This window comes from Cervus canadensis, chromosome 7 (assembly GCF_019320065.1).
Source record: "Cervus canadensis isolate Bull #8, Minnesota chromosome 7, ASM1932006v1, whole genome shotgun sequence".
NCBI lineage: Eukaryota > Metazoa > Chordata > Mammalia > Artiodactyla > Cervidae > Cervus > Cervus canadensis.
This window is the reverse complement of record NC_057392.1, coordinates 59,511,705-59,538,660: the sequence shown is the minus strand read 5'-3', so window position 1 is coordinate 59,538,660 and position 26,956 is coordinate 59,511,705. Positions and strand designations below refer to the sequence as shown.

General features: G+C 40.7%; 2 protein-coding genes across 11 annotated transcripts in view; one reads left to right on the top strand and one right to left on the bottom strand.

Moving 5' to 3' along the window:
• MCF2L2 (MCF.2 cell line derived transforming sequence-like 2) overlaps window positions 1-26,956 on the bottom strand; it is a 264,579-nt gene that overhangs the window by 94,301 nt on the left and 143,322 nt on the right. For all 6 annotated transcript variants that reach the window (XR_006270375.1, XM_043473614.1, XM_043473613.1 and 3 more), the window contains one exon: window positions 13,317-13,402. Coding sequence is in view for 5 of the 6 variants with exons in the window: in XM_043473614.1 (XP_043329549.1) it covers window positions 13,317-13,402 (86 nt within the window). In the remaining variant the exon portion in view is untranslated. The remainder of the gene's footprint in view (window positions 1-13,316; window positions 13,403-26,956) is intronic.
• Window positions 1-26,956, top strand: part of B3GNT5 (UDP-GlcNAc:betaGal beta-1,3-N-acetylglucosaminyltransferase 5) — a 79,653-nt gene that overhangs the window by 7,535 nt on the left and 45,162 nt on the right. For 3 of the 5 annotated variants that reach the window (XM_043473615.1, XM_043473617.1, XM_043473616.1), the window contains exon 2: window positions 6,191-9,860. The exons of 1 other annotated variant lie outside the window; for it this stretch is intronic. In XM_043473615.1, coding sequence (XP_043329550.1) covers window positions 6,491-7,636 — 1,146 coding nt within the window. In that variant the 5' untranslated portion in view covers window positions 6,191-6,490 and the 3' untranslated portion in view covers window positions 7,637-9,860. Of the gene's footprint in view, window positions 1-6,190; window positions 9,861-26,956 lie in introns of those variants that run through there. One more of the 5 variants, XM_043473618.1, reaches the window with a different exon arrangement.

Sequence of the window (26,956 nt, the reverse complement as noted above, 5' to 3'; positions counted from 1 at the left end):
CTGTTTCTCCAGGAGCCTGACAGGAATTATAGGGAATACGGGAATGACCCAAGGTCTGGGGTTGCTGGGGTGGGAGGACAGGAACCAGGGATAAGAGGGCAAAGGTGCCAGGTGACCCTGCATCTGAGACAGGGAGGTGGGTAGAAGAAAAGACAGGAGACGGCTGGATGGGCCAGAGGTGTTAGGGGGCAGGTAGGGGGTGGGCGGAGGATTCCAGATGAATGCTTAGAGGTTGTGGTTGAAGAGGGAGTGGACTAGAATTTGAAATTTCAGAATAATGCAGTTCTAAATGAAGCCACATAAATGACTTTTCCTGCTGGTAAGTTGTCTTCAGTGTGTGGGCGGGAGTGTGAACAAACATCTACACCATAAAACAAGGGCTCCTTGGACTTCTGAGTGTCACATGTCTTCTAGGTAATATGTAGAAATACAGTTTTTCTAAGATTGGATGTTGTTAATGTATTACAATGGTGGTCTAAAATAGTGGTTAAGAAACAAATAGATGTTTCTTAATTAGAAACAAAAAACAAATAGATTTTTTTAAATTCAAACCCACTGGCTTTCTCTAGTTAACATTACTCTGGTCTAGATTTAGTGCTGCTGCTTTTCCTGGAAGATGCCTTCCCCAACCCCACCCATACCCAACCTTGAGAGCCCCCCAGGCTCCCAGCACAGCTCTCACTGTTTGCTCCAGGTCTGTCTTCCCACTTGAGCTCCATGACAGGCCTTGTCTGTCCTGCCTTCCGACTGTTTCCCTTGACCTTTGTTACCCCATCTTAACTTTCTGATGAACCAGCCCTTTAAAATAGTTTCTCTTTTTTTTTGACTCCTGCATTTTCTCCTTCCCCTGAGTTGACTGTTCCTCCAGGCCTTTGCTCAGCTCTGCTTCCTTGAGAGTTCACCCGTGTTCATGGCCACCATTGTCTTTATAACTCAGGGCGCCCACTGGACTTCAGTGCTGTCTGCTCCCAGGCTCAGATTACCTGTTGGACTTCCCTACTTGCTGTCTCTCTTAACATCTCCATCAACACAGCTTAAAAGCAAACGTGTTCCCACCTCATTCCTGACTCAGGAAACCAGTTTTCCTTCCTCTGTCAGTAATGCTTGAACCTAGATTTCTCTCCTCTCTTTACTCCCTGTCCCAGGTCACTCATCACCTGCCACTGAGGCTTTTTTTTTTTCTTTTTTAAATTGAAGGCTAATTACTTTACAATATTATAGTGATTTTTGCCATACATTGACATCAATCAGCCATGGGTGTACATGTGTTCCCGATCCTGAGCCCCCCTCCCACCTCCCTCCTCATCCCATCCCTCTGGGTCATCCCAGTGCACCAGCCCTGAGTACCCTGTCTCATGCATTGAACCTGGACTGGCGATCTGTTTCACATATGATAATGTACGTGTTTCAATGCTATTCTCATCCCACCCTCGCCTTCTCCCACAGAGTTGAGAAGGTCGTCTTTATCCCTTCCTCCCCTCCCTCCCTCCACCATCCTAGACTAGACCCTTTTTACCTCATTTTGCTTCAGTATGTGTGTGCTCTGTCGCTCAGTCATGTCCAATTCTTTTGTGACCTCATGCACTGTAGCCCACCAGGCTCCTCTGTCCATGGGATTCTCCAGGCAAGAATACTGGACTGGGTAGCCATTCTCTTCTCCAGGGGATCTTCCCAACCCAGGGATTGAACCCCAGTCTCCTGCACTTCAGGTGGAATCTTGACAGGCTGAGCCACCAGGGAAGCCTGCCTGCTTCAGTACAAGGTCCTGATATAACCCAGAGTCTGATCTCTAGGCATCCTGCATCCATCCTTTGTACCACTGCCAGATTTCTGCATAAAGCTTAATAAATATTGACAAGGGAGTTATCACTAAAAACAAAAAGAACTTGCTGCCCTGGGCACTCACTGTCTTCTCTGCCTTATTTTCAAGGTTCTCCATAAGTACACCCCAACCTCCCTGCTTTCAAACATTAATACATGCCTGTTTCTCAAATATTTGCCATATTGTATTTCTTTCCTTTGTTGCCTGAAACTGCTTCCTTGTCCTTCTGCAACCACAGAAATCCTGACCATCCTAGGTCCTTGTGATCTAGCTGTCACTGATTTCTACTCCTGGGGACACTCCTATTGTGCCTAGAGCAGGTATGACCCAGATTGGTGCTGACATACAGAGTGAACCTTACTGTGACATGCCTGTTGTTGTCCAGGCGAACTGTGTTTCCACATGCATGCTGTGTTGTCTCAACTAGATTGTTGGTGTTTTCAGAGCAGAGACCAGAAATACTACCTCATGACTGCCACCATGCCTGGTGTATTTCTATAGCAAACACTCACACACTTGTAAGATTAACTGAAACATTGAACACTGAGGTTGTTTAACTTGAAATTAAAATGCCAACCTCATCATCTTAATTAAAACTTCAAAATTTGTAGCAGGTTCTGCATAATATTTTAGGATTACAAAAGTAAACTCAACAAAGAAATGAGTTGACAGCAGGAGTGAAGTAGAAAAAAGTCAGGGTTCATTTTGGGAAACCTGTAGCCTCTAGATGCATTAATTGTTTTGTTTTCTGTTTTTAATCAGAGAAGTTTAAAGAGCTCTCTTGTGAAGAAATATTCTTGAGTGGTTGAGGGGCATAGCTTCCAGACTAAAAAGTATTTGGGGTGAGGTCTGCCACATTCTTTTCTGATATTCCTACTCAACTTCTTATTCACTCAACTTCTTATTCTTCTGACTACTTCTTTTGGGAAAGAGAAAACTGAGGGTATCTATACCTTCCTCTCAATCCAGATAGAAGCAAACCCAAGTTATAGTCCAAATATCTGCATATTTTCCCCTAAGCAGCTCTTTGTTCTGTTCTCTCATGAGCCTTCCCTGTTTCCTATTTTCAGCAGGCTCTGAAATCATCTGTAACTTTTGTATTCCTTCAGTAACAATACTTTGATCTTTGCCCTCAGTTTGCAGATTGAGTCACTAAAGCTGAGTGCAGTGAGGGGTGCCTGAGGTTATACAATAAACCTGGCCCCAAACCGGGTAGCCCTGGTTTCGGCAGTTGACTGGTCACCCAGCTGCAGTGTGGGCACAAAGGAAGCTGCACCCACAGCATTCTGTTGTGGACGGTTGCTGAGCTCACATTCATTATTGGGATCACTTTGTTTCCTGTGAGGTCCAGCATTTTCTTTCTCTAGGTCAGGCAGGCCTGTGGGCTTCACTGTAGCCCCCAGCCTAGCACTGTGAATACAGAAGCTAGAAGGTGTGCCTTAGAGAAGCTTTATGGACAGTGTGAACCCAGAAGGGTGAGCCTTGATTGCCTGTAAATGGTCTCCATCAGCAACACCAGGGTTGGGACAATGTTGTTTAGTTTTAACAGATGAATTTAGATCATGGAGGTGCTTTTGCTTTTGGTTGGAAAAGGCCATCCTAATAACTAAGTTCACTTTGGAGGAGTGGGGGTGTTCTTTTGTTATTAGAGAACCTGGGTTCTATGAATTCCCAGACCTTCCCCTCATCACATCAACACTCACATCATCACATCAGGGAGATTTGGTTGTGACTGACGTAAACAGTGGCTCCAACAGTTCAAGCAGCTGTGGGTGGAGAAACTGTGTCTTAGAACTTCACACACTGTGCTAAGCCTTAAGAAGTAGTGTGGGTTGTTGGCTTCATGACTAAGTTCTTTGTCATTTTTCAGAAAGCCGTTGTGACTCTTAGAGGCCAACTGGGAACAGTTGAAGTATAGGACAATGAGGGAAATATATATGTGGTGGGGTGGAAGGGGACAAAACAAATGTTATGGGCTGGCTGTTTGGTGATAGATAGTGATAGAGTTGCTATAGCAGCAACACTCCATCCAGATGAGCAATAGACCCATTCATGGGAGAGAGACTAGGGCCTCTCTGAGTCCAGGGTGCAAGTGGGTGCTGGCAGAGTTGGGCGGGTGGGCTGATTGTCTAGCAAGAAACTCTGGCTTGTAGACAACTGTGAATAGGTGCAGAGCAAAGCTGCCCTTGGAACATAATGAGCGCAGCTGCTCAGAAATGGGAAGCTAGTTTTGCCTGTGGTTCCAAAGGTTACTCTCCTTTTTGTTTCCTTCCCGGAATCTCTTGAGAGAAGGAAATGGCAACCCACTCCAGTACTCTTGCCTGGAAAATCCCATGGACAGAGGAGCCTGGTAGGCTACAGTCCATGGGGTCGAAGAGAGTCGGACACGACCTAGCGACTTCACTTTCACTTTTCAGTTTCATGCATTGGAGAAGGAAATGGCAACCCACTCCAGTGTTCTTGCCTGGAGAATCTCTGGGACTGGGGGAGCCTGGTGGGCTGCCATCTATGGGGTCGCACAGAGTTGGACATGAATGAAGTGACTTAGCAGCAACAGCAGCGGGATCTCTTGGAATAGAAACAGCAAATTAGTTTCAATTGAGATTTTTCTTAGAATTCTTAAACACTTAAGCTGTCTTAAAATCTGCCTTTAGAGATTCTGTTACTTTGCATGACGCCTCCAGTTCCTTCTGAGTGTATTGTGGAAGAGGCAGAGGGGCTGGGCCTTCAGAGGTGGGCCTTATCGAAGTGAGCACAGTTTAGACTGAGAGGAAGTGCCCCTCCCCCACTCCACCTCCCCAATGAAATCGATTTTGCAAAGTGTAAGCAGACATGCCACCATCAGAAACAGATGTTTCTTGCCATCTCTCACCCTTGTTATTGTTCAGTCACTCAGGCATGTCTGACTGTTTGCAACCCGCTAGGCTTCCCTGTCCTTCACTATCTCCCGGAGTTTGCTCAAACTCATGTCCATTGAATTGGTGATGCCATTCAACCATCTTGTCTTCTGTCGTCCCCTTCTCCTCCTACCTTCGATCTTTCCCAGCATCAGTCTTTTCCAAGGAGTCGGCTTTTCGCATCAGGGGGATTTTTGGAGCTTTAGCTTCAGTCCTTCAGTATCAGTATTGGAGCTTCAGCTTCAGCATCAGTCCTTCCATTGAATTTTCAGGGTTGATTTCCTTTAGGATTGACTGGTTTGATCTCCTTTCAGTACAAGGGACGCTCAAGAGTTCTTTCATCCTACCCTAGAGCATTCATTCAGTCTGCCACGACCACCCAAACCAAAGGGCAAATTACCAATATTGATCTAGCCTTCATAGCAGTATTCCTCAGTTTTTTACATTTTACCTTACAACAGAAATGCATTTTACTTTACAACCCTGAAGCTATTTACACACAAAACTTAAAATTTCACAAAATGATACTTAACTACTTTCAATGCACTCTGCCATTCTCTATTATGCTTTTCCTTTTTCTTTCTTTTTTTTTTTTTTAAAGCTTTTGCGGCTTCCTAAGTAGTGCTAGCAATTTAAAAATCTATACCCTTGGGGATAAAAGTTTACCTGTGCTGATCTCTGAATTATCGCTAAGGCTTGGTTCTGATCTCCTGTCCTCCTTGGGCTTTTTGCATGCAGTTATCACCCTCGTGTGGAGTTACCTTGGGGGACGGGAAATACAGCTGGGTGTGAGAGGCCCCACCACCCAGGCTAGGCGGGCACTGCCTGGTGCTCTCAGTGTGTGCAGCTGGTTTTGAACATGTTAAATTCGAGGTGCCTGTGGAGTTTCCAAATGGAAGAGAACAGAAACAAGACGACTGTACAGAAAAGTCACTTTGGTTAGAGAGTTGGGACTATGCTTTTGAGAAGTATATCTCAACTTCTTGATTATGAAACTTGGTTTGAAAAAAAAAATATTACTCCTATTTCTGCCTTGTCTGGGGCAAGCTTTAATGTATTTTTACTATTATGAACTTTCATTTCATTGAGTATTATTCCTTGAATTATAATAGCTGCTTTCATTGTGACTATATTCCAAGTCAATATATTCATGGACATACCCATTTAAGAAACTTGAACTTTAGGTATGTAAGATGACAGACATTTTGGAGGTTTTCTCCCTAGGCTTGAGAAGAGAAAAGGGTCTTTGTATTCTGAATGAGAAGGTAGAGGGTGGTTCTTTCCCTTTCCTTGGATTCCCCTGAAAAAATAAACAGCTGTATGCATCTACTCAACACCAGCTGCCCCATCACATTTTGTCCAGATCAGTCTGGTTACATATTGTTTTTAAGGAATTAAGAGTAGTTTGTTTCTTTCTGGTAACTCAGTAACCTATTCACTTGTAATTTTTTTCTCTTCCTGACTCTAATAGGTTGCACTTAACTTTCACAAAAAGGACTACACAGAATAGCTGCATAAGGCCAATCCTTGAACTTAATGAAGGATGTCAGAGTGGGAGCATTCTGATGTGCCAGCGTCATTCTGCGGTGTGTTCCGTTCTTTTGCCATCTCCGAAAAAAATGGTATTAAAAGAAAATATTTTATGAAATAAGGAGCTCCTTTTACCTTTTTAATGACCAACATGGACATCTATTCTACAGAATACACAGTCCTATGGTTTTGAAGAAGCAAGCACTCATTTAAAACTGACCCTAAATAAAAACAGACCTGGATGGACGTCAGAATGTTTGTTAGTGGCAGGAGAGTAAAAAAATGGCAGTTTATTCAGTTATCTGCCACTTGTTTTGTACTAAGCCTGATGTTCTTCTGGATATCGATCGATAATCACATCGTGAGCCATATGAAGTCCTACTCTTACAGATACCTCATAAATAGCTACAATTTTGTGAATGACAGCCTGTCTCTTAAGCGCAGCGAGGAGGGGGTTCCTCGTTACCAGTACTTGATTAACCATGAGGATAAGTGTCAAGCACAAGATGTCCTGCTCTTACTGTTTGTAAAGACTGCGCCTGAAAATTACAATCGCCGTTCTGCCATTAGGAATACATGGGGCAATGAGAAGTATGTTTGCTCTCAACTTAATGCCAACATCAAAACTCTGTTTGTCTTAGGAACACCTTCTGACCCACTGACAAGAGAAAGACTTCAGAGAAGACTGGTTTGGGAAGATCAGATGTACAATGATATAATTCAGCAAGACTTTGCTGATTCTTTCTATAATCTTACTCTTAAATTTCTTCTCCAGTTTAGTTGGGCAAATCGATTTTGTCCACATGCCAAATTCCTCATGACTGCTGATGATGACATATTTATTCATATGCCAAATCTTATTGAATACCTTCAAAGTTTAGAACAAATTGGTGTTCAAGACTTTTGGATTGGTCGTGTTCACCGTGGTGCCCCTCCCGTTAGAGACAAACGCAGCAAATACTATGTTTCTTATGAAATGTACCAGTGGCCGGCTTACCCTGACTATACCGCTGGAGCCGCCTACGTGATCTCTGGTGATGTGGCTGCCAAAGTCTATGAGGCATCACAGACACTTAACTCTAGCCTTTACATAGACGATGTGTTCATGGGCCTCTGTGCCAATAAAATAGGGATCGTACCACAATACCATGTGTTTTTTTCCGGGGAAGGTAAAACTCCTTATCATCCTTGCATCTATGAAAAAATGATGACATCTCATGGGCATGTAGAAGACCTTCAGGACCTCTGGAGGGATGCCACAGACCCAAAAGTAAAAACAATTTCAAAAGGTTTCTTTGGTCAGATGTACTGCAGAATAATTAAGATAGTCCTCCTTTGCAAACTGACCTATGTGGATACATATCCCTGTAGGGCTGCCTTTGCCTAACAGTACTTGAATGTTGTATGTTATCACTGTCACTGAGCCAAACCTGGATAAAAAAACTTTTAAATGTTTATCTATACCGTAAGTGAAATGAATATGAAGAACAGAGGAATATTTTGAAAGCCCAGTCTATCAGAATGTTTCTTTGATTCTAGAAGCCCTTCAATATAACTTACCTACTTCATTGCCTAAATTCATTTCAAGGAATTTAGATTTAGATGAGGTTCATATGAAAACAAAACTAAAGGGAATTTCAAGTTCTCAGTACCATGAGTATATCGAAGGAGTAGAAAAGTTATTAAGGTGCCTAGGTGTTAGGATAACTGCTTTTGGAAAATACCAAGTAAATGTATAGCACAACATTTCAAAGAAATGGATATGTTGTTGGACCAGGTACTTATTAAAGAGCACTTGATGGAGTTGGTAGGGGCAAGGGAGGACTGGCATGGAAGAATACATGAACCTGGTCAAAGAAAGTTTCCTCTTCTTCAGAGGAGACTTAGGAGAAGATACACAATTTCTTTATAATCCGCCAAATCACTTACTGTCACATTCATGTAGCTGTTTTACCCGGACAGTATTGGAGTCATTTTAAATATATTTATATATTTTTTCAAAGTTTAATGTGAAATTTGAGAAGTCATTAGCTCTGCCCTAACTAGTACTTTATTATGTTTTTTTTTATTATTATTAGACAATGACACAAAACATGGACAGCGTCTTACTCAGAGGGTCCTTTGCTAGATATAAATCATTGTTAATTCAAATAAGTTGATTTTATCAATAATTTAATGAAATTTCAACTGGTTTTAAAATATTCAGTATCAGTCTGTTTTTAAGGCAGCTATTTGAATGTAGTTTACATAAAGGAATATAATAATGGAGAAGAATTCAAAAAGAAAGATAGAACATTATGAGACTCTTTTCTCCATAATTTATAAAATAAAAGTTTTAATGTCTAAATTGTATTAATTACTAAAATCAGCCCACCCGTCTCCAACAGGGTCTCATAAACCAGTTGGTTTTGAGTTTAGCTTTTAAAACTCAGAGTATTAAACATCCAAACTGTAGTAGCTAAAAAAATCTATTCTTTCATCAAAATGACTATCAGAGGTGATATTCAACTTCTAAATATTTCAGAATGAAAGTGATAGGAAAGTTACCTGAATGAAGTTTAAAACATTTGTAAGGCTGTATGTTCCTTGTAATAAAAGAGATGTGGCTGAGATCCAATAGTGGAAGTTAGATTTATTTTACATGGCAGGATGAAAATGTGGCTGTGATACAAACAACCTCCCCTCACTGCAGAAAGAACTAGGTGAGGTCTGTTGTTAGGGGGATTATATGAAAGGCAAAATAGTGACTTCAGCAAAAGCAGTTAAACTGATTATAAACCGTTTGTCTGCGGAGGTGCGTGTTAGGGAAAACTAAGATGTATCACTTGAAATGATGACATCTGAAACACAAAAAAACTAAAAAAGAATTCTCAGTATACATAACTGGATGATGATGATATATATACAAATATATATATAATTTGTTGCAGGTAGCTTTTCATTGTTTACAGAAACTTTTTGTTAACTTTTTCTATTTTGAAAATCGAAGCGTGTTTACATTGATTGTTCAGATAATTTAGCATTTTTGACTCATGTCAAAACTACGGTGTCAAACATTCTAGTTTGTAGTTACTTTCAGAGTAGGTTCAGGGTTTTTAGATCATTACAATTTAAATTTTCTGACCAATTTTAAAAACTGTAGAGAACAAAAGCGCATTTTGACAAAGCAGGTTTGTAATTAATTTTTATTAGTCAATCCTTTAATACCATTTGCCCTTTGGTCATATATATGCCCTGTAACTGTTTAAATTTGCTATTGGTTGAGAACATCAGTGTCTCTGCCCATCAAAACGATCTTGTTTACATCAGTACTTTTGTGAAAGTTATTTATTTGTGAAAGAGTTCCCTTCAATTGTGTTCATCTTTTATTTTTCCTTAACATAGAATGAAACGTTTAAATTTAGAGGAGATATGAAGGCACTTCCTTTTTTTAATAAGGAAATTGCTAGATACTTCCTTCATCAGACTTAAAGTACTGAGAAGAATAATTGTAAATAAAGGATTCCAACCTTTTAAAAAGGAAGGAAAAAAACTTTCTGGTGCTCCAGTGCAAGGCTATCTTTTAAAAGTCATCAATAAAGGGAAAATAAACTTTCACCCTGGATGGTCAATTGATGGTTATATACAGTATTATTGCTAAAAACCTTTTACCTCTTGGTTGGCTTGCATCTATTTTCCTTATTATTAATTTTATACCAAAATATTATTTATATTATTTGAATTTTGCTCTTATATGGCAAAATAATTAAAGGGTTTTTAAAAATAAATCTATGATTTCCAATAAACAACTTGAAAATTGTCAACAGATGTGTATTTTCACAAAGGCTTTTAAACTCGTGGGTGAACACTATTTGTTTATGTCATCAACTGGTTCTGTTTAATGTCAGAGAGGCCTGTAATACGTGATCTTAATCCTGTTTCCTGTTCAGACTTGCTGCTGTGCCCAGGATAGAGGATTGCTGTGTTCTCTGCATTGTGGAGCCATCTAAAGTACTTCTTTTGTTTGTTGAAAGGTTTCTTCTGGAATGTCTAAGTGGGGGAAGTCTTCTCTCCTAATAGACTGTTCAGGAAAAGATGAAATAAGAACTATAGCCATAGTGCCTTAAGACACCATTTTCCTTTTATTTGGTATCATTAACTAGCCAAATGTTGATTCAAATTTAGCCCTAGTCTCTTTACGTTAGGAATGTTCTTAGGCCTGCTCTGCACTGTTTGGTATTTCAGTAGATTTGTGCATAGTATGTGCAAAGTATCATCTGCTTTTCACCTGATTCTTTCTTGATTCTTTAGCATACTAGATGGTGTGATTCAATATATATTTTTAAAACTCGGAAGCATCTGAATTATTTGGTTGCAGTAGAACTTTTTACTTGTGAGGCATGGCTGGGGTGTTTGTAGTTGGGACTAAAATGATAATTATTTGGAAGAGTTGAGTTGACCTGTATTGGGGACTTTAATTGAATACCACAGCTACAGTGAGAATCAGAACAGAGAACTGCTGATATACAGGATTATTCGTTCTTCTGTAATAATGAGAGAAATGTTAGATGTCTCCTTAACAATGTTTTCCCTGCAGTGACTGCATTCTGCAGTGGGACTAGCCTCAGCTTTCATTATGATGTTACTTTGCTCCAGAACTCAAAGGCTCCTTACTGCCTCCAGCATCAAATCCAATCTCTTCTACCTGGTTTTCAAGGTTTTATCTAATCTTCTCTTCCTCCTTCACTCCTTGTAGCCACCATTACCCATCACAAATTTCGTTCATGACCAACCTTACCTTGCATAAACTGGTTTCCCTTTTCAGGAACACTTTCTCCTGAAGCTGTTGAAATCTTATATCTACAACCCCAATTCTGCTCTTCCATTAAGCATCTCCTCCCCTCCCTGTAAAGTATTACTGAATCACATATATTATTGTGCTACCTAGGAATCATTTCATGTGTTTTTTCCCTAGCTAAAATATAAGTTCTAAAGGTAGGGACTATGCCCAGTATTATCACATAATGCTTAAAATCATTACTTTTCCCAAATATAATAAAGTAATGTTATTCTGGCAAGGGGTCCAAATGTGAAAAGAGATTAATTATTCAGAACCCTTAATGGACACTGTTGTAACATTTTACCTGTACTACTTAAAAGTTTATAATTTATTCAACAAAATCTGAATGCTTACTATATGCCAAGCATATTATACCTATCCAACTGTAGCCCAACAAATTTGTATTAGTTATGCATAAAAACTCAAAAGTATAAAATCAAAAGTAAAAAAGAAAATATAGCTTAAATTGTTACAGCAAAGGTATGATCTTATAGTATTTATTCAAAGCTTCTGGGAGAACAAAATGAGTAATCTCACAGTTTCTCCTATCTCCTGCTCAGTCCACTAGCTAATTTGGCCTTTTCTCAAAGTTCTTTTGTAAGAATCTTAGATAGTTTTGTTAAATTAAATGCTGTAACATTTCCTATTTGTATTTCTCATTAGAAGTATGATTTAATCATTGCTTTGTGGCACAGTCAGTAAAGAATCTCACTGAAATGCAGGAAACCCAGGTTCAATCCCTGGGTTGGAAAGATCCCCTGGAGAAGGAAATGGGAACCCACTCCAATATTCTAGCCTGGAGAATCCCATGGACAGGTGCGCCTGGGGGGCTACAGTCCGTGGGGTGGCAAAGAGTTGGACATGACTTAGTGACTAAACCACTACTATAATATAATAATTCACCAATTAACTTAAAGCATTCACTATAAGACAAACTACAATTATAAAAGTAAGTATGGTTGTAGTAATAGAGAAGTCCCCAATGATTTACTGTCAATTAAGGAAAACAACAGAATGCATTGCCAAGTGGTTCATCTCAGACACAACCCAACCTAATACACTTTCATATATGCTGAATTACGCCTTTTACTATAACTCAAAGGTTTATTTCAACCACTAAGAGCCCACATGTTTCCCTGAATACACTTTAAAGGGAAAGAATAGCAAGTAGTCTAATTAAACTAATATTAGCTTTAATCAAGAGGCAAGTTCCAAAAGATGTTTGTTCATTTCATTACAAGCATGTTTATGGAGGACTGCTAAGAGCTAAACGTGATAAGACTCGGGGATAAAAGCAGCTCATAAAGGAATTTATAAGTCAAATGGTGTGGGTTAAAAAACATGACAAATGCTAGATTAGAGGTAATGGTGAGAATTCTGAGTATAAAGATTTTTTAAAAAGTGAGTTTCCTCTCATGCTTTTGGTCTTCAGTTCAGTTGTTCGGTCGTGTCCAACTCTTTGAGACCCCATGGACTGCAGCAAGCCAGGCTTCCCTGTCCATCACCAACTCCTGGAGCTTACTTAAACTCATGTCCATAGAGTCGGTGATGCCATCCAACTATCTCATCCTTTTGGTCTTAACTGCCATAATATTTAGGCTTTCTGATCAAGAGAGCATTCACATGCATGCAGACACCTTTCTGTAGGCCAAAAAGCATCTGTGCTGCTGTCTAGTCATTGAATTGTGTTGACTCTTGTGTCAATACAATCAATACCCCTAGACTGTATTGTGCCAGGCTTCTCTGTCCATGACATTTTCCAGGAAAGAATACTGGAGTAGATAGTCATTTCCTTTTCTGGGGGATCTTCCTGACCCAGGAATAAAACCTGCATCTCCTGCACTGCAAGGCAGATTCTTTGCCACTGAGCCACTAGGGAAGCCCCCCAAATAGCATTACATTTGTATAAATTGTGTCTCTGGGGAACCTGTATCCTTTAAATGGTTTAATATCAATAATTCATATTAGCAATAGCTTTTCATTTACAATTTTCTTGTTAATCCAGTGTTTTTTAAAAGCCTTTGAAGATGCTATTTTTCAGCTCCTGCTTGTTGCTTTTATGAAGTTCATGAATTTTGTTCACGGGTAAAGAATGAAGGTTAGTTAGTATACAGAATAAATATGTGAATTTTTCTAGGAAAGATTAGTTATGAGATTTAAAAGCGAGTATATCCCACCTTCCTCCCCCTGCCACACTCACCCCTCTAAAGGGTTAAAATTACTTCTACAAAGGGATGTGCAATCTTACCTGCTGGGAGAAAGATTTTTGGAACTGTCAGGCTGCTCTGGCTCAGGGTTCTCCGCATCATGACTGCTTTCAAGTATTTCTGCATTCTAAAGTGAAAGAAATTTTGGTATGATCATCTATTTGTTTGGGGAGGAGGGCTCTTACCTTTATTTTTCTATTCCCAAATGTCTTCTCTTTCTTTGGTTAGAAATCAAGGTCTGGAGAAGTTGTGACCTGCTCAAGCTTAGAAAGAGAGCTAAAGGCAGAGAGAAGATAAGTCTGGGGTCCACTTTTCACAGGCTGGTAATCACAAGCCCGTTCCATCACACTGCCTCCGTGGGCAGTGCAGAGTGGTCACCAATGCAGCTGGTAAAGCCAGCTGATAGTTGGAAGCTCTGCTTCACTATGAGCTACCTCTAAGACCTTGGGCAAATTCACTGAATCTCTTGATTCCCCCCCTAGAACATGGACCCCATGCAACTGCCTGCCTTGGCCGGGCACAATAATAACCACTTACATGAGCTGTCTAACAACAGAAGGTCCTGATAAGGAACAAAGTGCTGCTTCCGAGAGAATTTGAGAGGGGCCAAAAGGAAGGAGGAGGTGTCAATCCATAATATGTCCTGCCAACCTCCCAGAAACCCTTATGCTGGGATACATCTTGGCTGAGAAATGGTTGTGCCACCAGGAAGGACCTTGAGTCAGACCAAATATGGGCTAAGCAAGATGACTGGCCAGAGACAACCTAGAAAGGTAACCCCATTACCATAAAACCTGAGAGCCATGTGGCAGGTTTCCCTGCCATATCTGCCAAACCTGGATTTGCTTCCCCTGCTACTCTCCACTCAAGCGCCTTCCCAAAAAACTCCCTTGCTCTGTCAGTACGTGTGTCTCCTCGGACAATTCATTTCCGAGTGTTATAGCCCACTCTTGGACCGTGTGGGGGGGGGGGGTGGATGTGGTCCCCCTTCTGGTAATAGCACTATCTGCCACATAGGGTTGCAGATCTTTTTCAGAATAACACTGGACATTTAATTCTCAAGAAGAGACAAGACCCCCTACTCAATTTACTTTCAAGAAAATATTTTAACAAGGACGTGAAGTTGTGTATCATACTGATAGCGACGGAAGTATTATAATAAAGGTATTAACCAAATAATGAGCAAGTAAATAATTAGCCAGCATTTGAGTTCTTCCTGCCTGCTAGGTTCTGTTTAATTGAGTTATTTGACACTGTCACAAAAGAGAGTAAAGGTTTAGAAGGGGACCTCTTGCAAAAGTATCATTAAGGGAAATTTAATGAATAAACATAAGGATTCCTTGTAATTTGAGCTAAAAGTTGAAGGATGAGCTTTGCCCAGTCTCAGATGAGCTTGCAGAACAGGTCAGAGTGACAGGCTGCTCAGAAAGATGTAGACAATGCAAGAGAATCCTCTACCTGAATTAGCAGAGCGCAGTCAACTTAAGGTTGTTTTATTATCCACAATGCAGACTACAGAAACAGCAATTTAAAAATGTTCAGTGTATGAAAGAAAACCAAGGATTTTCTATCCTTTTATAGATATCTTCCCAAACCTGGTATCACATCCAGAAAGCAGGCTAACAAATAAAGGATTTAAGATACTAGCTTTGATAATTTAGCTCTAAAATATAAGAACAATCTTCCATTCAGTTTTTTTTTCTTTTAATATAGGATATCATTTCAATGAGAATCTAAATTTTTAGTTCCCTCTATTACATATATTTGACCAGAGACTAGGATTTATTTTTCATTTCAATCATATACAGAAGTTAAATACCAGTCCTTGGATCCAAACCAATCTAGGTATTTTCACCACACTATCAAAGGTCTTTCTTCACATTTTTTATGTAAGGTTGAGCAAATTACTATGGCAGTTAATGTTACACTGCATCCCTTTCTAGTTCCTCCTCTGTGATGTTACCACGATAAAAACACCACTAGACTTTGAGCTCCAGTCTTATTCACCTTTGAATCCACAACGTGCAATACCGTCAGAAAGAGTAGCTATCATTATTAACAAAACTTCCTCTCACTGTAAAACTCGCTTATGCTTGTGAAATGAACTGTGCTCTTTCTAACTCTAGTGATCTATTGTTAGTATGGTGGGTTATAGAGTCACTTATTTCATGACAACCTATTATAGTGATGGAAAAATAACAGTGACTCAAGGTGCAGGTGTGAAATTTGTCATCTTTTATACAGAATGATAATGCCCCTCTAATTTACAGACTGTCATGTATGAGAGGACTTCACAGGCTTGTTGAAATGGCTGGGTATGGACTTGGTTGTATCAACCTATGTTCTTATGGCCACATGTCAGACAGTTGGTGTCAGGGTGGAAGGAGAGTCCTCTGTCAATCAAGGTTGTTGGAATACAACACCCATGTTTTTGAGGATATATGGGAAGGACCCACAGCAGATCTGGGGACTCTTTTAATGAGAGCCTGCAGCTAACTGCACTGTATACCAGTGTTTTGCTAAGGTTTAGATGGATTAGTTTTGGTGCAGTGGCTTTCAAAATCTGACCACAGTCCACAGGAGAAATGTTTACATATTAACACACATATATATTGTGATTTATAGTCGAGAAATCGATATTTGGTTTTCATCCTATTTCTGGCACAGAGCTCCTAAAATTTCCTTTGTTAAGAGTGTCTTGATATTTATAACAAGTCCCTTTCAACCACACTTGGGTTTATGTTAATGAGGTACTTTTAGGAAGCACCTAGCCGGTTTCTCAGAAGCACAGGTGACAACTCGAGTTTGCCATTGGCCTCTGAAGGGGCTTGGGAGCAGTCTTAATAAGGCTGAGTCCTCATTGTTTGGAATCTGATGCTATCTCCAGGTAGACTGTGTGGAACTGAGTTAATTGTTTGGTGGCATTGGAAAAAACAGACAACAGATGTACATGTAACTGAAAAATGTTTGTGGGATTTTGTGATTGGATACATTCTATTTTAAATTCTATCCCATTGCACTCTATTTATTTATTTATAAATGCTAGTAAACCCACCTGAGTTCACTGTTACACTGTGACCTATACTTTGAAAATCTCTTAAAGAGTGAAAACTGAGTGAAAAACATACAAACCGAGGTATGAGAGGTAAATCTGGGTGGGAATCCCTGGCTTACTTTTTTTTTTAAGTGGCCTTGGGTAGCACCGTACTTCTCTATGAGTAAAATAGGTGTAATAACATCTACGTCAGAAGGTTTTTGTGATTGTTGTTCAGTCGCTCAGTCGGGTCCAACTCTGTGACCCCATGGACGGCAGCAGGCCAGGCTTCCCTGTCCTTCACTATCTCCTGGAGTTTGCCCAAACTCATGTCCATTGAGTCGATGATACCATCCAACCATCTCATCCTCTGTCATCCCCTTCTCCTCCTGCCTTCGATCTTTCCCAGCATCAGGGTCTTTTCCAATGATTTAGTTCTTTATAGCCAAAGTATTGGAGCTTCAACTTTAGCATCAGTCTTTCCAATGAATATTCAGGGTTGATTTCCTTTAGGATTGACTGATTTGATCCTTGGTGTCCAAGGGATTCTCAAGAATTTTCTCCAGCACAATTCAAAAGCATCAGTTCTTTAGTGCTCAGCTTTCTTCATGGTCCAACTCTCACATCCATACATGACTACTGAAAAAACCATAGTTTTGACTATACGGACCTTTGTTGGCAAACATTAAAATACTTAGCACAAAGGAAAAGCTTAATAAATGGCATTTATGGTTGGTTCTTTAATATCTTCTGGGTGGAGATTACAATAGGCAATTATGTAATGCACTCAGTATGCTGATCTTCAGTAATTGCTGGGCAGTTGCTACCTGCCCATGTATAATAGAGCCCCCACATTTGTTACTAGCTGGGAGATGTTGGCCATGTCACTTAATCTTCCTGGGTATCCATTTTCTTCTGTGTAAAATAAGGGAACTGTGGTGTTGGAGAAGGCTCTTGAGAGTCCCTTGGACTGCAAGGAGATCCAACCAGTCAGTCCTAAAGGAAATCAGTCCTGGGTGTTCATTGGAAGGACTGATGCTGAAGCTGAAACTCCAATACTTTGGCCACCTCATGCGAAGAGTTGACTCATTGGAAAAGACCCTGATGCTGGGAGGGATTGGGGGCAGGAGGAGAAGGGGACGACAGAGGATGAGATGGCTGGATGGCATCACCGACTCGATGGACGTGAGTTTGAGTAAACTCTGGGAGTTGGTGATGGACAGGGAGGCCTGGCGTGCTGCGATTCATGGGATCACAAAGAGTCAGACACGACTGAGTGACTGAACTGAACTGAACTGAAAATAAGGGAGGTGAGTAATTTGGCAATTAAATGTTCCTCTGTTTATAATATAAAATACCAACATAGGTGCTATTGCTTCCAATTTTGAGATGAAAGCCAACCTACAGCTAGAGTACTTTTTGGAAACTTTTGAATTAAGCTTCCTAAAAGGTCTATGAGGAGGAACATATACAAATAAATGCTTGCTTGTTTCCAAATATTGGTCCTTTGATTCAAATAATGAGCCAAGAAAACTGACCACAGACTAACCCACCAATTGCTGCTTTATTTCTCTGTTAGGGTTTCCTTATAAGTCTCACTGAATGAATTATAAAATGAGGTGATTTGAAAGCAGAACAAGTTTCTTGTGAAATCATATCCTGTTTTCCTTCAGTCACTCTTGACTTGGAAATACCCCAGGGCATCCCACAGAAGGGATTTTCTCAGTCAATTGGTGCTGTAAAAGGGAACCAACCCATAAACTACTCCTTTGGGAGGCCAGTCAGGTGGGGAACTCCCTCCTCCTGTGTGTTCACTAATGCAGGCAAGCTGGTAGCTGCTCCAGGCCCTGCATCACTCCCGGTACCTTAGCCTCTCCCTGGTTTCAAAGTGACACCAACCCACATGCAGTTTTCCTGAATTACCTTTAATTATGACTTCCTATATCTACTCAACATAGAATCTGATTGTCTTCTCTCCCATATTTTGAAGAAAGACATATTTTCAAAACTTGAAAAAAATAGGCTAAGTGCCAAACCTAAAGGAATTTTGTTAAAAATATTTTTTTTAATCTCAATTTCTCTGAAGAATCTTTTTAAAACCTACATTATAAAAATTATCAAGAGCTAATTTTCAATTGATTATTAATATTTCCCCCCACCCCAAAAGAGACAGCAACATGTGAAACAGAGTCAAATTAGTTTTTCCCTGAAATTAACTGATTTCTCTTTATGATTTTAAGAATGCTCGGAGAGCAACTTCATCTCCAACTCTTTTAAAGAGATGGTATCTGGTAATTTAAAAGTATGGTTTATTATATTATCACATTTCTTAAAAAGGAAAGCTGCTAGACCTAATTCTGAGAGAGAAAATAGAAGGCAGATAAGGAGCTGAACCACCCTCTTCATTATTTATTTTTATTAAAAATATTTATTTATCTATGTTTTTAGCTGTACTGGATCTTAGTTGCAGCATGCAGGATCTAGTTCCATGACCAGGGATCGAACCTGGGCCCCCTGTATTGGGAGCATAGAGTCTTAGCCACTGAACCAGCAGGGACCCTATTTATTTAAAGTAAGAAGAGTGATCATTACAAAAGTGTTTAAGGTTGAGCCTCTTCTGTCATTGTAAATTAATAATGAAAACCCAAGAAAGCAAAAGAGGTATAGAGAGTAAGAACCTCTGAATAAAATAGATTGGCATGGCTTAGAGGAGGAGAGCAGGAAGGAAAGGAAAGGAAACCTCCAGCCTCAGTCTAGGGTGACCTTAAAGACACTGTGTTTGTCAGAGTGAAAAATATCAGCTTGGGAGGAAATAGCCTCCCTTCTCCATTGCTGGAACTACCAGGAAAGGGGAAACCCCACCCTGCTGATTTTTGAGGTTCAGTGGGTTCTAATGTGGAGAATAGGAAGGATTTTTGAACAGGAACCACTTAGACAATCTATCCTTCAAGGAATCCCTAACCAGCTGATTCATCCTATTTGCTCCCTCTCCCAGACCTTTTTCCAGCACACTTTTTCCTACACTTCACTGAAGAAGCCACAGCCTAAATATTCCTCTGGATAAAAGGGGCAGTCAGTCCCTTTTAAAAGATGGCAAGTATTTGCAGAAGGGTTAGGGACTGCCAGTCACTCTGCCATGCATTACTGTGAACTAGCTCCTTCAGATTTCTCTCACCTCTGATTCAGATCAGCTGCATTGGGAGGAAGCTTCCGAGAGGTAGGGGAGAAGAGAGAAGGCATAATAGGAAGGCTTTAGGACATTTTATAGATGGAAGCTCTTTGGAGGGGAAGAGCAAGCTTGAGGAGATGGGCATTAGTGGTCCAGAAGCTTTGTGGGAAGAGGAAACAACTAGAGAAAGATAAGGAAATGGGTCCCAGATGCAAACTTTACAAAGTTTTTCTAGGGTCTCTTTTATCTAAGATCTTGAATTTCCCAGCTAGAATTGTTAGTAATTAGTTCACTGTTCTTACTGGTTAAATTGGCTTTATAGGTTGGACTAATATCTAAACATTACTTATAATATTTGTTTATGGAAGGAAATGTCTTCTTAAAAAACTGCAAACATTGTTTTACCAATGACACGCAGGTCTGCAGTTCTATTAAAAATATCAGAAAGTAAGGAATATGTCACAAGATACCTTTCTGCCATTCCCCAACCAAGAAAATGTGAGGGAAATAAGTAAGCCAAGAACATTGAAAGGAAGTTGCCCATACATCCTAAATTTTCTCAGGCTGTTTGATTTCATGTGATTTTAACTTCAATGCATAAATGTTAGTGTAACAATTTTTGCATGTCTGTAAATTTTACTTGGGCTTCCTTGGTGACTCAGTTGGTAAAGAATCTGCCTGCAATACAGGAGACCCCCCAGGTTCAATCCCTGGGTCAAATAAATAAAATCCCTGACCCCTGGGTGAGGACAAATAAAGTCACAGGTTTGAAAAATGCTTTATTAGATTTACAAAAGTGCTTTAACCTAGTTCACAATAATTTCTACATAACCTCAAGGTCAACTGGCTGACTCTTGCTGGTGTGGGGAGGAGTGTGGGCTCTGGGGCAGAGTTAGCTCAGCCAACAGATAGTGTGTGAGTTGCTATTACAGATTTATGAGGTCACAAATGCTGGACTCAGCCTGCAGTAGTCCTAACTTTCTATTGCTCCTCCTGAGTGCTCTATTCCAAAGAATAGCAAGGAGAGATAAGAAAGCCTTCCTCAGTGATCAGTGCAAAGAAATAGAGGAAAACAACAGAATGGGAAAGACTAGCGCTCTCTTCAAGAAAATTAGAGATACCAAGGGGACATTTCAAGCAAAGATGGGCACAATAAAGGACAGAAACGGTATGGACCTAAAAGAAGCAGAAGATATTAAGAAGAGGTGGCAAGAATACACAGAAGAACTGTACAAAAAAGATCTTCACGACCCAGATAGTCATGATGGTGTGATCACTCACCTAAAGCCAGACATCCAGGAATGCAAAGTCAAGTGGGCCTTAGGAAGCATCACTATGAACAAAGCTAGTGGAAGTGATGGAATTCCAGTTGAGTTACTTCAAATCCTGAAAGATGATGCTGTGAAAGTGCTGCACTCAATATGCCAGCAAATTTGGAAAACTCATCAGTGGCCACAGGACTGGAAAAGTCAGTTTTCATTCCAATCCCAAAGAAAGGCAAAGCCAAAGAATGGTCAAACTACCACACAATTGCACTCATCTCCTACACTAGCAAAATAATGTTCAAAATTCTCCAAGCCAGGCTTCAATAGTACATGAACCGTGAACTTCCAGATGTTCAAGTTGGTTTTAGGAAAGGCAGAGGAACCAGAGATCAAATTACCAACATCCACTGGATCATCAAAAAAGCAAGAGCATACCAGAAAAACATCTATTTCTGCTTTATTGACTATGCCATAGCCTTTGACTGTGTAGATCACAACAAACTGTGGAAAATTCTTCAAGAGATGGGAATCCCAGATCAACTGACCTGTCTCCTGAGAAATCTGTATGCAGGTCAGGAAGCAACAGTTAGAACAGGACATGGAACAACAGACTGGTTCCAAATAGGAAAAGGAGTATGTCAAGGCTGTATATTGATTGTCACCCTGCTTATTTAACTTATATGCAGAGTACATCATGAGAAATGCTGGGCTGGATGAATCACAAGCTGGAATCAACATTGCCGGGAGACATACCAATTACCTCAGGTATGCAGATGACACCATCCTTATGGCAGAAAGTGAAGAAGAACTAAAGAGCATCTTGATGAAAGTGAAAGAGGATAGTGAAAAAGTTGGCTTAAAGCTCAACATTCATAAAACTAAGATCATGGCACCCAGTCCCATCATTTCATGGCAAATAGATGGGGAAACAGTGGAAACAGTGGCAGACTTTATTTTTAGGGGCTCCAAAATCACTGGAGATGGTGACTGCAGCCATGAAATTAAAAGATGCTTACTTCTTGGAAGAAAAGTTATGACCAACCTAGACAGCATATTAAAAAGCAGAGACATTATTACTTTGCCAACAAAGGCCCATCTGGTCCAGGCTATGGTTTTTCCAGTGGTCATGGAGGGATGTGAGAGTTGTACTATAAAGAAAGCTGAGCGCTGATGAATTGATGCTTTTGAACTGTGGTGTTGGAGAAGACTTTTGAGAGTCCCTTGGACTACAAGGAGATCCAACCAGTCCATCCTAAAGTAGATCAGTCCTGAGTGTTCATTAGAAGGACTGATGCTGAAGCTGAAACTCCAATACTTTGGCCACCTGATGTGAAGAGCTGACTCATTGGAAAAGACCCTGATGCTAGGAAAGATTGAACGTAGGAGGAGAAGGGGACAACAGAGGATGAGTTGGTTGGATGGCATCACCAACTCAATGGACATGAGTTTGTGTGAACTCCGGGAGTTGGTGATGGACAGGGAGGCCTGGCGTGCTGTGGTTCATGGGGTTGCAAAGAGTTGGACATGACTGAGCGACTGAACTGAACTGACCTGAGTGCTCTATGTTGGCTAACAAATTCATCTACTGAGGGATCCAAGATGAAAAACTTGAACGGCTCTTCAATATCTTCCTTTCCTTCCCCATTAAATTTATCCTCTTATTTCTCTGCCTTGATCTATTCCTTCATTAATCAAACTTGCTTGAACAGTCTAGAGTATTCCTGGGGGCGCGGGCAGCGGAACATCTGGACTAATGGGTATGAGCTCTACCCATCTTCTTTTTTTGCACTGCCATTAGTAGGCTCTCAACATCAAAGCCTCATCTAGACTGTGACAACTGCTGGCAGGTGGTCAGCCTGCCTGTCTTCATCTAATTTACTCTCCATTGCTGTATCCATGTTGTGCAAGTACACAGGTGCCCTTGTTGGCAAAAACCCTCAACCAAAGCCTTAAGCAACCTGTCTTTGGTCTACCTTCCAAGTTTTCTTGGACTATTCCCAGAATGGCCTATGCTCCCTTCAGATTTCTGAGGCTTTACTCCTTCCCCATCCTGGACTGGCCTTCTCTGTCTTATCTACCTTTCAAAGTTGCATTTATTCTTTTTTTTTTTAATAGGTTTTATTTTTCAGAGCAGTTTTAGGTTCCACGCAAAAGTGAGACAGCAAAAGAGACACAGATGTATTGAACAGTCTTTTGGACTCTGTGGGAGAGGGCGAGGGCGGGATGATATGGGAGAATGCATTGAAACATGTAAATTATCATATGTGAAACGAATCGTCAGCCAGGCTTGATGCATGAGACAGGGTGCTCAGGGCTGGTGCACTGGGATGACCCAGAGGGATGGGATGGGGAGGGAGGTAGCTGGGGGGTTCAGGATGGGGAACACATGTACACCCATGGAGGATTCAAGTCAATGTATGGCAAAACCAATACAACATTGTAATGTAAAATAAATAAACATTAAAAAAAAAAAGTGAAGGGAAGGCAGAGATCCCTTGTCCCCAGCCCCCACTGTTACATCCCCAGAGGGTACAGTTGCTGCAAATGAGAACCTGCACTGACAGTCAGGTCATAAAGTACTTTCCTGCCCTAAAATTCCTCTGTGCTCTGCCTGTTTATCCATGCTCCCCACTAACCCCCGGGGACCACTGATCTTTTGCTGTCTCCATGGGTTCTGCCTTTTCCAGAACGTCCTAGAGTTGGAATTGCACAGCCTGTAGCCTTTTCACCTCAGTGCCTTCAACTGCATCATGTTCAAAGTTGCATTTATTCTTTCTTTAAAATTTTCAGTTGGAGGATACTTGCTTTACAGTGTTGTGTTGGTTTCAGCTGTATAACAATAGAAATCAGCTATAAGCATCTATATGTGTCTGATAATGGAAATCAGCCATAAGTATCTATCCCCCCCCCTCTTGATACCCCCATCCCACCCATCTAGGTTGTCACAGAACACCAGAGGGAGAACATGGGACGAACTGAGAGAGCAGCACTGACATATATACACTACCACGTATAAAACAGCTAGCTAGTGGGAAACTGCTACATAACACCAGGAATCCAGACTGGCACTCTGTACTTAGTCTTTCAAGTTCAAATGCTACCTTCTTTGAAAAAACATTCCCGACATACTTGCTATGAACAGTCCCTTCTTCTGCCTTCTCAGTTCAGTTCAGTTGCTCAGTCGGGTCCGACTCTTTGCGACCCCATGGACTGCAGCATTCCAGGCTTCCCTGTCCATCACCAACTCCTGGAGCTTACTCAAACTCATGTCCATGAGCTTACTCAAACTTCTGCCTTCTAATACATGATATTCCTTTTACCAGAGGTATGTCATTCTGCTTTGTATTATAAATTATTAGAAATAGGTTGTTTCTCCCGTGAAACTTATAAGTTTTTTGAGTTTAGGTCCCATGTTAGAATTGTTTCCCATATGTGACCCATAGCAATAGCTTTGATATTTATTAAATTGAGCTGAATAAGCTACCCAAACTGGACACATCAAACATTTCAGTCAGGTCAACTTTGTATTGGTCAAAGAGCAAAGCCAACAGTGGTCTTCCTATTATTCTTTTTTTTTTTTTTCATGTAATTCCTTCAGTGAAAAATACATTCTCGTAGATGAATATAATCACATTCTCACTCTCATATGTTCTGGACCCTGTATTAGCCTATGAGACCCATATTTACCTTAATAATTTCTTCTTTATCTGAATGGCCTACACATATAGCCTCTAGCCCCATGTGACCAAAAGTGCAGTCCTTATACCACCTGCATTCTAGTCACCATATGCACAAGTTAAAAATTCAGATTCCTGGGCCCTACCCCAGACCTCCTGAATTAGCATCTCTGTGGCTGGAGCCTGAGAATCTGTTTTGTGAATAAGCTTCTCAGGGTTGTAGTACATAGGAAACCTCAAGAATCTTCATTCTAGAGACTTATCAGAGAGCTTGGCTGGGGAGCTCAAGATTTGGTGGATTCTTTGAATTTCTTATTATCTCTAAGAATGACCAGACTTCAAAACATCACAGAAAGTGAACAGTGAAATGTGCTTATCATACACATAGTTCTCTTGGTGAGAAACAGGTAAATGAAAGATTCTGGGATTCAGAAGAGTGAGAAAGCAATGAACTGAATTTGGCCCTGATCTGTTATCATTTGGCAAAAAGATACATATTCAAGATTAGGAGAAACTATTTAAGACCTGAATCTGACCTTCATTCAGCTTCTTTTCATCTCTTACACAGAGTATTCTATGTTTATTATGTTTATAAATAAATATAGGATTAAATGGGAAACTAACATTACTAAGAATCTTCTGTATGCCAGGCATCATGCTAGGTGCTTCCTATATATTACTCATATAATCAGCCACTTGGAGGAGGTCACTTTATCTGCATTTTGCAGAAGAGGAAAGTTAGAGGATGAAGGGTTAAGTAAATTGCTAGTTAGGTAGATTAAGTAAGTTATCATGTAGATAGGTTAAATTAGATAGAACAGTAAATGCAAGATTAAGTAAACTGCTAATTTCAGGTTCCAGTTCAATCATTTACTGGATGTGTGAGCCCTGGGGAAACTCACTTAGTTCCTCAGAGTTTCAACAGCATCACAGATAAAACAAAGGAGGGGTTACCTTCCTCACAAATTGAGGACTGGTGATGAAGTCAGGTATACATAGGACCCAGCACAATGTCTGGCTCTCAGTCAGTGTAGCAACCATTCCCTCACCTCAGTTTTCTTTCTACCTTGGCTTTTTATGCTTTTAAAAAAATTTTATGAAGGAGCCTGTTTGCTCAGAAGCCTGAAAAGGCCTTGCTATTTTAATAGGTGCCCAGAAATACTGTTCGTGGTGCTCACGGCCAACAGCGCTTCCTTTTTCCTGAGGGTTGGCGTTCAAGAAAAAGAAACCCTCATCAACCTTTGGCTTCCTTACAGCTTCAAAGAGGCAGTGATATGCGCAGCCCAGGGAAAGCAGCCTCGGTGAGTCATGCTTTCAACTTCCAACTGGTGACATGAAGAACAGAAAGTAGCCACTTCACTACTGCCAGCAACCACAGCAAATGACTGCACTGTGGCTTTCCCAGAGACAGTGTCAGGGAGCCAAGCGCATGCCCTCACAGCTGCCAGACTGCCCCACGAGTCTCAGCAGCCTCCTCAAGTTGAGCTTGTCAAGTTCCTGTGAACTGGCACACCAGGGATCCTCCTGCCACAGGACAAAGGACACCTTTTTTGGGAATGAATTCTCTGATGACGATAAAATCGTATCATGATCTTACTTGCAGGTAGTATCAGTGATTCCAGCAGAAATCATGAATGGTTTGGGTTTAAAGTTTTTTTTTCCCCCCCATGAGCATTTCCTCTTGAGGGCAAGGAGGAACATTTATCACAACTTTATGATTCACTCTCCTAGACTGGCTGCGGCTTCATTTCATCTTTGAGTTCCTGGCCTAAGGCTTAAAAGCTGTCTGAATTGTTACCTGGAGGCCGATGCGTGTTCTCCTATCCTGGTCATCTGCTTTGGACAGTGGCCATAAAACACAAGCATCAGTGATTGTTCTTGTGTCATTAACCCTCCTTGTTCCTGTTTTGAACAATCCAGGCATGTATCTAAACCTTCTTTTCTAATTTACCTTTTTTCTTACTAGTTTACTTACATATTTTAGAATGATGATTTTCCTGGTTATACCACCCACCTTGGGAAACACTAATTGCATTTACTGATTCTAAATTGATTTCTAGGTTCAGGATTTGGGGCTTTAGTGCACAAATCTCCTATCTTCCTACTTATATTGTTCATGACTGTGGATTCTGCTTACTCTTCTCATAGCTGTGGGCTTTAGAAGCAAAAGTCTGACATGCCATTGTTCTCCAAAATGAGGAAGTTGGCAGCCTCTGTTCCTATTCTGCTTGCTTTTCTACCTTGACTGTTAACATATAAGTTCTTGTGAGAAAAGCCCTTCATTAAATGCCTAAACAAGGCAACAGCAAGGGAAAAAGCAACACAAGCACAGAAGGATGGCGATAGCCTGTACCTGTGTCTGCTCAGGAGGACCTCTGCTGTTGGTGATCTGCCTAAACCCAGTGGGAGCAAGCATCTTAGCAGGATGGGCTTGGAGCCTGAGTTAAACAAACAGCACAGCAGAAGAAGGAAGAAATCAGAAGTTTGGTCGTCAGAGTTTTCTGAATCCTACTTAACATTTTCCAACCCTGTTGGC